At 32.8% G+C, this 13,112-nt stretch overlaps 1 protein-coding gene and 1 long non-coding RNA gene across 3 annotated transcripts; one reads left to right on the top strand and one right to left on the bottom strand.

Annotated features, from left to right (window-relative positions):
- Positions 1 to 9: 9 nt before the first annotated feature.
- On the bottom strand, positions 10 to 2,202 carry LOC123891280. Its single transcript, XR_006803050.1, has 5 exons — positions 1,977 to 2,202; positions 1,822 to 1,879; positions 1,527 to 1,721; positions 699 to 838; positions 10 to 137 (listed from the first exon to the last, which is right to left on the bottom strand). It is a non-coding gene; the product is annotated as an uncharacterized LOC123891280 (long non-coding RNA).
- Positions 2,203 to 5,436: 3,234 nt separating this feature from the next.
- LOC123892194 lies at positions 5,437 to 7,889 on the top strand. 2 transcript variants are annotated; one of them, XM_045942011.1, is made up of 7 exons: positions 5,437 to 5,599; positions 5,704 to 5,802; positions 5,908 to 5,955; positions 6,034 to 6,189; positions 6,295 to 6,342; positions 6,425 to 6,637; positions 7,158 to 7,889. In XM_045942011.1, exons 1-7 carry the CDS (start codon positions 5,539 to 5,541, stop codon positions 7,220 to 7,222), a joined length of 690 nt encoding a protein of 229 aa, XP_045797967.1. In that variant the 5' UTR covers positions 5,437 to 5,538; the 3' UTR covers positions 7,223 to 7,889. The 2 variants fall into 2 exon arrangements, with proteins under 2 accessions (XP_045797967.1, XP_045797966.1); XM_045942010.1 differs by having other exon boundaries at positions 6,425 to 7,889.
- Positions 7,890 to 13,112: the final 5,223 nt, after the last annotated feature.

Here is a 13,112-nt window from a genome sequence, read left to right as displayed (position 1 = left end):
AAAACTTACAGGTCGGAGAATAATACTGAGTTCAAGCTCTTGGCCTTCCCGTATAACTCTGACTACTTCTTTTTCATTCAGCTTCTTCATAGACACCAAGTGATCAAACGTTATCCATTCTCTGTTTCGGAAGGGAACTGCATTGAATGAAAAATAAGACCACAAACCCATAAATGAAATGCAAGTTAAGTTTCTTGCAATTAGATTCATTAACATCATGACCAATATGCTCTCATTGAGTACATTGACATCATAATGCTTATATAGCTTATAACCATTCAACTATTCTCTTGATCATCTTGTCATATCTTATGGATGTAGGATTCTTTCATAAGCCTTCAATCAAGCAACATATACCCAACAATGAAACTAACAACTAAAATATCAATCAATATAGGAGAAAACAAATAAACTCATAATAAAAATAACAATATAAAATGTAATTGAAGCAACTTGAAATTATATCTCAAAGGACCTAAATTGAACACAGGTAGTGAATCTAAGATTTTTAATAATTTCCTAAAGCAAAAAGAATCCTACTTAATACATATCATGAAATTTACAAATATAGGATTTCCTATAAAACCAAAGAAGCTTCTTCAAGAATCGTAAAATTAAAGGATTGAGAATAGAACAATTTCCGTGAATTAAGTGTATAGTCAAACAGGAAAATGAAAAAGGCAAAGGTTCAGACTTACTTTCTTGTTTGGGGTAATGGAAGAGACATGATGAAGTGAAAGTAGAGTCTACAATTGGCTTGTTTCATTTGCATCAGTTTGCCCTCTTGTGGTATTTCTGTTTGAATCAAGGGCTCCATGACAATATTGTATACATCCATCTACAACATTTGAAGATACCAAGACAGTCAAGTGGATACTTTATAGAATAATAAATTTACCAAATGTAGTCATATGCATATAACATTTAAAGGCAGTCCATAAAAAATAAATATAGAACATGAGAAGTAACAACAAAGACTTTATTTTACTTGTATGGTAGGTTCATGAGAAATGACATTCATCAAATCATGTTAGATAACAACAAAAGCTAGATTTGAAATTAAGCAAAAATTAAAGAAATTGATTAAATGATTGAACCAAAACTGCTTAAACGCATCAAAACTATAGGATTACCAACTGCCCAAGCATTGTTTCTATCCAAATTTCCAAAATCAAACTATAGAACCGTTAGAGGTCGATGATAATCAAATATCAGCAAAACTATAGGATTACTTACATGTTGTTTCACTAATTGCATACAAATGATGGTTTCAAAAAGCATAAAAAATAAGACCACAAAGCCATCAATTTTACATATTGAGACATTTACTCAAACACTTTGAGTGCTCACTTTCACAATCAAATGAGAGTTCTCAAATATAATCAAACTCAAACACTTTATGTAGTCAAGAATTTTTCACCATACCAAACGAAAACAGAGCATAAAGCATTTGTTTGAGTGAAAAAGTGAATGCACATTAAATCAGCTAATAAAATGTTGCATACTCATATTGAATTAACACGTACCATAAAAAAGCATACTCCATAGTAAATCCAAAATGCATACTCCATAGTAGATCCAGCAAGGCTAACTCCATAGTGAATGTATACTCATATACCCACAGCTAGAGCATTTCCTTGCTGTATGGTACGTTTGTCTAGCTAGTGTATTTGAAATCTTTCAATCCGTTTCCTTGTTGTATGGTTCGGGTGAATTTACCTCTAATGTGATAATGAAAAGAAAAAAAAAATGAAACAAAGAGGATTAGAAATGCGACTGAAGAAAATTAGGGATTTAGAAAAAGAACCAAACTTTCATCACCTGCGGATGGGTCTTGAAACAGATCGGAGGATTTGATTGAGAAGATTGAAAAGAAAACCTAATTTGCAGATATAGACAGAAAATTTAACATGTCACGTAAAAATCAAATGATGAAATTAAATCATGAAATAACATACGGAGAAGTAATTTGAAACCTGAGTTTGTGGCTTATGCCATCCAAGATGGTTGATTCATGGAGAGTGATGAGTAAGAAAGTGAGTTTAGATATTGAAAGAGAGGGAGAAATTGAATTTTAAATTTGATTCCAACATATGAAAGTTTTGTCTTTGAGGTAGCAGCAAGTTTTGTCTTTGAGAGAGATGGATGAAAGTGACTGGTCAAGCATGCTTCTGAACTCTAAAGCAAGGAGTTTTTTGTTTGGCCTTAGGCAGATACAAGAAATGGACTGGGCTGTGTTGGGCTGAACCGTTTTGTGACCTCTTTAGAGCATCCACAATGGAGATACTCATTTTTGAGTACTTAACTGGACCCCACATGTATACATCATTTATTTATAATTTTTTAATGATAGTACCTAATAAGTACTCAATCCCTCCAACCCAAATCTCTTAAAAAGTTCTAAACAAGTCCCACCAATAACACATTCCACCAATAACTATACATCATTATAAATGGGACCCACAAAAACAAAATAGGTACCACTTCTTATTTTAGAACCAGTACCTATTAGGTACTCTTTGTGTGTTTGCTCCAATGGGAGTACCTATTAGGTACTAGTACTTAAAAAAATAAGTACCCACCATTGTAGATGGTCTTATTGGCCCAGTTTGCAAGGATATGAATGGAGGGAAAACAGATTCAAAAAATTGATCAAAGAAGCAAGATTTTTTTGTACTTTAAAAAACAAAATTGTCTAGGTTCATCTGGTTGTGACACCTGTCAAAAGTTTCCCTCAAGCTATGTTGAATTTGTGTAGTTAGAAAGATAAAGATAAAGATAAGTGTTGTTCCACCATTACACAATCACAAGCTGTTTAATTTTGCTTTCTGAAACTCCATATTGCTTCCTGAATCTCATCCACCATTGATTGTTGTAGTTCCAGCCTGCTGCAATTGATTAATTAGTTGTTGTGAAAGCAAAAAAAAACTAAATATGGGAATTCCAATTGTTGCTACTGAAATTTATCAGGTTTTTAAAATATTCATTCCATGATTCAGGTGGATACATGAAGTCCGAGTTATTGCAGATTCAACAGTCAATCTCCAGAATAAATGCTTGATAGAATTAGAAACGTATGAATTAGGCTCGGAACATGAGTTCCAAAACTACTTAATTTCGGATTCTAAGTTCCGAATCCCTTCTCAAGGGTATTTTGGTCCGAATGGGGGGCTTTGTTAGCAAACAAGGGGCCTAAACAACAATTTTCTAACAAGATTAAGAGATTATCGGGGCCCAAATAAGGAACTAAGGACATTATGGGCCAAATGTTTAAAAACCACACCAATCCAAATTTGTGGTTTGGGTTACGATCCAAAACCATTTTAATGAAAAATTGGTTATTTTATAAAACTAATTTGGATATGGTTTTTAACCGCTTCATAACCAATTAATAACCGGTTTGTAATAAAAATTTGGTTACTTAATTGAACCAGTTTTAAATCAATTTTTTACTTAAACAATTTCAATTTTTTTTATTGATTTAAAAAACAGATTTGTTTAATTTTAAAAAGAAAACATAATTTTTCTTTAATTTTATGAAATGAATAATTTGTAATCAACCCAAAAATGTTTGTTTTTTCTAAATCCTAAAAAACACCCGAAAATCCATAAATCGGCTGAAAACTCAAAAAAAATCCTAAAATCGGTAAAAAAAAACAAAAAACCAACCGAAATTCCTAAAATTGGCTGAAAACTCAAAAAATTGACCGAAAACATAAAAAACACCCGAAAATCCATAAATCGGCCGAAAATCAGAAAATGGGCCAAAAACCAAAAAAATCGTCCGAAAACTGTCGAAAACCAAAAAAACACCCGGAAATCCATAAATCGGTCGAAAACCAAAAAAATTGACCGGAAACTCAAAAAAATCCTAAAATCGGTCGAACACAAAAAAAACCCGGAAATCCAAAAATCGGCCGGAAACTAAAAAATTCTGCCGAAAACTCAAAAAAAATCCTAAAATCGGTCGAAAACAAAAAAACCTAGAAATCCAAAAATCGGCCGAAAATCCATAAACGGCCAAAAAACAGAAAATTACCCAAAAATCGGTGTTCGGCCGATATTTTGGGTTTTAAACCTATTTTGTGTATTCGGCTGATTTTTTTTGAGTTTTCGGCCAATTTTTTGGGTTTTTGGCCGTTTTTTGGGATTTTGGCCAATTTTTTTGTTTTCGGCCAATTTTTTTAGCTTTCCAAGCTGTCACTATCCCACTTTCATTAAGATGACATTCAAGTGCGTGGTCTAATTTGTGCAATTAATCACATATGGCCTCTACATACGTTAGCCTCCTTATTTATAAGTGAGAAGCTTAGCGTCAGAGTGTCGGATGTTATCATACTACATACGTTAGCCTCCTTATTTATTGATTCGGGTCGGCCGTCTTTGTTGAGACTAATACCAACCCTGTGAGGATGTATTATAATATGACCGATATAGTAATAATAATAATGTAAATAAAGCTTAAATAAAGTGAGGCATATAACATAAATATTTTATATTAAAGCGCAAACAGTTGTTACACAGCCCAAGCATCATGGAAGAGTTTCAACATCTCTACATAATTAAAGAACCATGCTTACCAATGGCGTAGATGCCTTGCCTCAAAAGCTTTACGACCTCCTAAGCTCCTCCTCTTCTCTCCTTGGATTGCTCCAAGTTAGTAGAAATACCGTCAAGTATTTTCTGAATGAGAAATAATGAGGGAGGAGAGCTCTATTTATAGTGTTAATGAGCTTAAACTTTACGCACCATCGTGCCACAATAAGGTCCATCGTGGTACGATATAGTGGCGGCGTGGCCATTCTTCACTGAAACCCTATCGTGCCACGATGATATGTCATTGTGGTATGATTTTGTTTGGAAATAAATCTTCTGCGCTGATTTGTTTCTAAAATTATTTTTTAAAACAAATCTTCATCGTGCCACGATGACGCGCAGATGTATTTTGTGATTTATTCCATTTTCGTCCTTTTCTTGGTATATTCTTCTAGATTCTTCATTTATTGACTTGTTGCGCAAGTGGCTTCATTTTCTTTAGGTTTCTGGGCCGTGTCACTATTTTTGCTTCTTTTTACTATCTAAACCTATACTAAAATATAGTACAAAATTTCTGTCATCACAACCCTAAACTTAAACCGTTGCTCGTCCTCTAGTAACATGCCTGTTAAACAAAATCGTCAGCAGTTAAAGAGATGTATAAAGATGATAGGAATTTCACAACCTCTATAGTCAGCAATTGTACCACTGATCTTTTTATTGCAGCGATCCTATTCAGTCAATGTCTTGGTTCGAGCGACGTTGATATTAGCAAGTCGGACCGATAATCACAAGAGTCCGTGTTCAATCTTTTCTCTCTTCTCGATCACTCATAATTTAAAAAGACAAATATGTCCTTACATGTTATTTTAAATTCAATTTGTTCCAATCATGCTGGTAGCGTTGATTATTATTCATTCATTCCATAAATAAGTCTCATTCTTGCTCTCCTCTCTCTCTCTCTCAGATCTACCTGAACCGAACCGCCGCAACAGCCAACTGATGGCGGCGCCTCCCCCCTGCAATTCCCTCCCCCTCAGGCGCCGCAGAGACCACGATTCAGGTACGAACCACCGTAAACCAGAGCAGCATACGCAGCACAGCATCTAATATTTTACAATGAAAAATTAATTGAAATAGATTTCTTGTTTGTTTTCTTTTGATTAGTTGAGGATCAGAATGAGGATCAGAAGGATCCTCAGAGATCTAAAGTTGGCGACCAGGATTTCGTAAGAGAAGAACTCAACACTGATTCTGTTCCTAAAGGTACAAACCCTAAATTATATTTTAATTAATTTCTTGTTTGGTTTGTTTCATTCTTGTTTGTTCCCATTCCAATGGATTTCTTGTTTGTTTTCTTTTGGTTATTAGTTGAGGATCAGAGTGACCCTTTTGCGAAATTGAAATCTTCTGGAGGAGGTACAAACAAACCCTAAATCATATTTTACTTAATTTCTTGTTTTTGTTTCTTCTGTGCTTAATTCTTGTTTGTTCTAGTTGCAAGCCTCACAGATCGGGAAATTTTCGATATGTGGCTTGCGATGCGGGGAGGAAAAACATGCTCCTCCCAAGAGGTAGCTGATAAAATGTTCAGTAACTTTAAGGAATCTATTTTGGATAAGCCCAGCACTCATGCTGATTCTGTTCCTAAAGGTACAAACCCTAAATTATATTTTAATTAATTTCTTGTTTGGTTTGTTTCATTCTTGTTTGTTCCCATTCCAATGGATTTCTTGTTTGTTTTCTTTTGGTTATTAGTTGAGGATCAGAGTGACCCTTTTGCGAAATTGAAATCTTCAGGAGGAGGTACAAACAAACCCTAAATCATATTTTACTTAATTTCTTGTTTTTGTTTCTTCTGTGCTTAATTAATTCTTGTTTGTTCTAGTTGCAAGCCTCACAGATCGGGAAATTTTCGATATGTGGCTTGCGATGATGGGAGGAAAAACATACCCCGACAAACAGGAAGAAGACAAAGCGTACATCAACTTTCAACAAAATATTCGTGAGGAGCCCGCAGATCAGGATGAGTATACTTACAATTGTCTCAGTTTAGCTGATCAATCCAAAGAAGAGATCACAAAAAAATTCAGAAAGACGGGTAAGCCGGACCGGTATAATGGTTATGCTTTTAAATCCAACATTGAAAAGTGGCCTAGGTATGCTAAAATTCGGGCTACTCCAAATAATTAAGACTTTTGTGGTTGTTCTTAGCCTTTTTAGGAACAAGTTATTGTTTGTGTTAATTTTAATTTTACATGTTGTGAGATTATATATGGCTTTGTCTAAAATGAAATAGCAAGACAAGTCTTGCATGGTACACAACATTTCTTAATCATTTGATTTAGAGGTGTACCAAATCTTTTTGTAGGTCATCAGCACTAAATTTTTTTTCTTTCATAGACCTCCGATGTCTACTTGGCTTGCACTAGTTATCTTTCATTATCATTTCTCCAAGATTTATTTTCTCAGAATGAGACTCGAAGAATGGCGGTGAAGAGGTTGATTTGTCACTATCCTCGCAAGACTTTGATGCTAATGACCATTAATTTTTTTTAAATAACTCCGTTCATCTTGTTTTCATTGATACCATAATAAACAATTTAATTTTTGAATAACAGAGTGTAAACGATGGCAGATGGATCTGATTATAGTAGGCAAAGAAAAATGGAGGTGGTTGAGATAAATTTCCGGCGCGGCGGACACGATTCTTGACACGGTGGTCAATAACAAAAATACTCCGACTATAAAATAAATTTAGGGGTTCTGTTGCGGATGTAAATGGGAAGGAAATGGTCGGTCTGATTTCTCCATATATGACCCACGGTGGCCGGAAAATAAGAGAGAAGTTGGAGGTGGAGGTTTCAAAATCATCTCTCTGATCTGGAATTAATGTAAGGTAGTTGAGAGGAAGAAAAAAGGAATTAAGTGTTGATGATGTCACGGCCAATCGACGACGGTAGGATGCAGGTAGCTGGCCGTCGGGATCGATGGTGAAAAGGGAGGAAGAAGAAAGGACTGCAAATAGAGGAGAGAGAACTGATTTTTTTTTTAAATGGAAATTAGAGAACAAAAAATTTAATTATAAAGTACAGACAATATATTGTTGAATATTTTGATCCAACGGATGTAACAAGTGTTGCATGGTGCAAGACTTAGATGTCTTGTGCACCGTAGACATCGCCTCTAAGTATATATATAATTTTACACTTTTTCCTTTGTTGGTTAGAACCCTCCTGATGTGTGTGGAATTGTAAATTGGTAATGAATGTGGGGACTGTATGAACAAGAGAACATCTGAACAATCCTATTCTAATGCTCTTGCCAAATTTGATTCATATTATTATGGAAAATGAACTGTGCGCCTTTTAGTTAGTCATAATAATAACTTGCCAATTGTTGGTAGAAATGGAAAACAATGATAAGAAATCATTTGATTAGATTTGAGTATCATTTTGTTTTAGCATATGTATTTTCCAGGCTGAAATGGTTTGTTTGGGAATGTGGTCAATGCTTTAGCTACTAGTAGACCCTTCTTGTATGTAGCATGCCATGGTGAGGAGAGCTTCAGGCTCTCCTTTATGATATCTCAAACACGATTATGATTATGATGAGGCGGATGAATTGTTAAAAAACTTGGTTAACTAATTGAATTTTGACCTTATTCTACATCAATCATTTCATTGGGAGAAACCATAACAAGATGAAAATTGCTGTTTAGGCCCCCCTATTTGCTACTAGACCCCCCCCCAAAAATCCAATATTACCCTTGAATTTGGAACCAGATATGTTCGGATCTTAGCATCCGAAGACACTTAGGTTCGGATGTAGTGTTCCGAATGCAGTTAAACAACAATTTTCAACGCATGCACACTACACTTCAGAACTTAAGTTCATGGTGAAGGAAGTTAGATAAATACATCCGAAACAACATCATCTATCTAACCAAAGCAAGTTCTGATTGTCATTCATAGACAAGCGGAGAAGAGCTGGATACGATCTACCTAAACCTAGTCCTTTATCTTCATCTCTATATTTGTCTGAATCACTTTACTTTTCTGCATGCCTTATCACACCTTTTATAAAAACCCTTTTTAAAACCAAGGCGAAGGCAACTTAAATGAACTAAAATAAAAGAGGTCGCACACTGACACGGTCCCTGTGGATACAAACTCATTCTATCTCGGTAGAGTGTGAATTATTACTCGACGGCAGACTGGTCCACTTGTTAGACTGACAGTCAACATCTTAAATGTATAATTTATCCTTTATCGTTTTTTGACACATAATTAATTAGGGTTATTTCTGTCATTTAATTATGAATAATAAATAATTAAGGGGTTATTTCTGTCATTTTATTCAAGACAATTTAATTATGAATAATAAATAGAAAAAAAACCAACTTCTCATAATCTGTATAAAAAAAAACTAACTTCTTCCCATAATATATATATGATATTTATTCATTCAAGAAGTTATTTTACCTTTCTTCTTTAATTTTGTTCTTCTTTAATCATGATTGTACCATATTAAAGAAGTTATTTTTCATTTTTTAATCATTTTAAAGGGTATTTTGTATCATCATATTTTAAAAGAACATACAAGTGAAATTTTCAGCTTACCCCTTTTTATTTTTTTGACATATAATCAATTTAAGGTTATTTTGTGTCTTTTTTTTTATTATTCATTCAAAATTATTATTATTATTATTATTATTCTACGAAATCTCCAATTTACCCCTTTTAATTTTTTTGACACATCATCAAATTATTGTTATTTGTGTCCTTTTATTCAAAATTAGTAGAAAAAAACTACATATTTGTTAGCCTATATTTTAGTCAAAGCTAAAATATATTATGAATTAATTGTTCAAATCATTTATTATTTGATTATAATGGACAATAAAAGTTGCTTTAATAAAGATAATTGATCGAAAGTAACATTATTCGAATACTTGCCATGTATCATGACATGTATATGAAGGTTAAGGGAAATGTCTTCAAAAACAAGAGATATTGTCTTGATCATATTCTTCCTTGATGTGAAGGTTGAAGGTAATGTTTTCAAAAACAAGAGAGCCCTTCTGGAAAGTATCCATAAGTCTACAAGATTTTTTATCTGTCTCTTATAAACCTGAGAAGGCAAGAAAGAAGACAAAATAACTTAGAATATTTTCTAAGTTATTTCTTTCGATTCACATTCTTTCGAGTCAATATTGATCGAAATCGAAGGGATTCCTTTCGAGCAATTACAACGTTATGATTCAAGAATCAAATTCAAAATCAAGTAGCAGTTACGTACGTGGCAAAAGCTTGGAAGAAGAACGTTGGTAGTTAGTTATTTATATTTGTCTATAAATATTAGGTTCTGTAGTCAGAACAAGGGGTCACAATTCACATACAAAAATTTCTTGTAAAAAACTCAAAGTATCCAAGCGTTCGAGAGAAACGAGTTTGCGAACAGAAACATGTATTTCTTTCGATTCACATTCTTTCGAGTCAATATTGATCGAAATCGAAGGGATTCCTTTCGAGCAATTACAACGTTATGATTCAAGAATCAAATTCAAAATCAAGTAGCAGTTACGTACGTGGCAAAAGCTTGGAAGAAGAACGTTGGTAGTTAGTTATTTATATTTGTCTATAAATATTAGGTTCTGTAGTCAGAACAAGGGGTCACAATTCACATACAAAAATTTCTTGTAAAAAACTCAAAGTATCCAAGCGTTCGAGAGAAACGAGTTTGCGAACAGAAACATGTATGATCCTGTGAACCACTTCAAATTTGTAATCAATTTACATTCAAATATCATTTAAACTTTCAAGTTCATTTACAATTCAGTAATTTCATTACTTTCAGTAATCTTTACATGGTTCATTCGTTCGATTGAATCTTGCAATTTCTGTTACTTGCAATTTAAGTTTCTGCTTTTTAAACTTAAAGCTATTTACATTTTCAAAGTCATTTACTTTGTTTTCATTTTATTCAAACCTTTAACAAAATTCAAATTTGTTTATTGCAATAATGAACAATCAATGCTTTGTAATAAAAAACACACAAACATATCCCGAGATTTACTAGTTGATCTCACTAGTAAATAAACTAGCGCTTGTTTACCAAAAATCAGTGTAAACAATATTCCCATACATATGAAATCTTCAATTTACCCATTTTAAATTTTTTTGACACATCATCACTTATTGTTATTTGTGTCTTTTTATTCAAAATTATTATTCAAAATTAGTAGAAAAATATCTATCTATCTATCTATCTATCTATCTATCTATCTATCTATCTATCTATCTATCTATCTATCTATCTATCTATCTATATATATATACTAAAAAGAAACATGAAAATCTCATGTTACCCTACTTAATAATTTGACATATCATCATTTTAAATGGTATTTTGTGTCATATTTAAAAGTTATTTATAATTTCAATATTTTATTATTAGAAAAAACTACTTATTCCCATACATATGAAATCTACAATTTACCCCTTTTAAATTTTTTGACATATCATCAAATTATCGTTATTTGTGTCTTTTTATTCAAAATTAAAAACTACCTATTCCCATCTATCTATCTATCTATATATATATACAATTTTTTTTGACACATCATCAAATTATTGTCTATTTGTTTCAACAATTTTACGGGTATACTCATATTTAATATAGTAACTTAATTATTTTGGTGATTTTTGTGAGACCTATATTTTTCACTTTCAGTTTTTTTGATAATTTTTACGGGACTATATTTATATTAATATATTTAATACAGCGATTTAAGTTTTTGGTGATTTTTATAAGACCTATGTTTTTACTTTTTACTAATATATTAATAAGGTAGCATATTTTTTCATATTGTCTATTTTTTAAAATAATTTTATGGATTATATATTTATTTTTTAAAAGACAAAAATACCCTTTAACTAAAAATCTAATACTAAACAATTTTTTTTATGAAACTAAAATGCTTCTTGATATTTCTTTCACCATTACAATTTTAAATTAAGGTAATTTTTTTTGGTAAGGAAAGGACAAATTATTACGGTATATTAAACTAGGCTTAATTAATAAAATGGTCCCTTAAAGACATTTTTGGTTTTATATTGGTCCCTTAAAGAAAAAAAGGTCTAAATAGGTCCCTTAAAGAAAAAAATGTCCGAATAGGTCCCTTAAAGACATATCTGTTAATCAGTTTGGTCCTATTTAGACCTCTTTTTAGGGACCAAACTGATTAACGGAGATGTCTTTAAGGGACCTATTCGGACTTTTTTTTCTTTAAGGGACCTATTTGGACCTTTTTTTCTTTAAGGGACCAATCTGAAACCAAAAATGTCTTTAAGGGACCATTTTATTAATTAAGCCATTAAACTAATTATTTATAAATGATTGATCTGGGTTCATCTTCATAGTTCATGGTCTTCATTCTTCACCCATTTCTTGTAGTGGACAATGCATATACACTAGGCCTTGTATAATCATGCACCGATTGATCAATAAACATCAAGTCTTCCCACACTTTTTACACAACAAAAACCACTTAAATTTAACAAATTTGGGAGATTCACATATACCCTTTTGGCTTTTTTATTCATAGAATCACCGTAAGTAGCTCTAGATGAAATTTTTTGTATCCATTCCTTCAAACACAAATTGAATAAATGAAGAAGGTGGAACAGTCAAGAAAAAAATGAAGAAGAAAAAATAGAGATGGTAAAGTGAAATGCCAAAAGGAATGGATGAATTGATGGAAAACATAGAGATGGTAAAGTGAACAAAGAAGAAATAGATGAGGGCAATAGTGGAAATAGATGAAAAAGAGATTCTTCTTCTCTCTTTCTCTCATAAACCAAACAGGAGAAGTCACCCATTTCTACTCTTTTTCTCTCTCCCTTATTTCTCTCTTCTCTAAATCACCTCAACCAAACAAAGGCTAAATCATCATATTTTAGTTGTTAATTTGATTTGATTCTTCCGTGCTTAATTAATTCTTGTTTGTTTGTTTGTTCTAGTTGCAAGCCTCACAGATCGAGGGCTGATTATAGGGTGGGAAAGCTTTATGGGTCTCCCACCGTGGGTGAATAATCGGTACCGTCAGATCGTAAAATTCTAAGGATGTTATGATAGACCACCAACACCTTATAGATCTCCTTTCTCTCTCTACTCATTGTCACTGTGCACCAAGATTGCATCAAGATTGCATCGCCAGATTTACCACCGCCGCCACCCTTTATGACCACTCCTATAACCACCACCTCACAACACAACACCGATCTACTTGCTCCATTCCCCTCAATAAAAAAACACACAACTCAAATCCACAAATTCCAGATCCTAATTATTTTTCCTGTATTAAGTTTTATTTTGTTGAATAGCCAAATCAAAATCAAAATCCAAATCCCTAGATCTAGAAAATCATATCCAATCTAATACACCAAAATCATCTTGTTGAATCTGTGGCAATTGATTTTGATAGTTTTTAAAGAATTTGCCAGCCAATCTACAAAGCTAGATTAATCCACAGTTCATCACCAAAATTTGAATTGTGAAATTTGCACTCATGT

This window comes from Trifolium pratense, linkage group LG6 (genome assembly GCF_020283565.1).
Source record: "Trifolium pratense cultivar HEN17-A07 linkage group LG6, ARS_RC_1.1, whole genome shotgun sequence".
Taxonomy (NCBI): Eukaryota; Viridiplantae; Streptophyta; class Magnoliopsida; order Fabales; family Fabaceae; genus Trifolium; species Trifolium pratense.
This window is presented reverse-complemented; position numbering and strand designations above follow the sequence as displayed.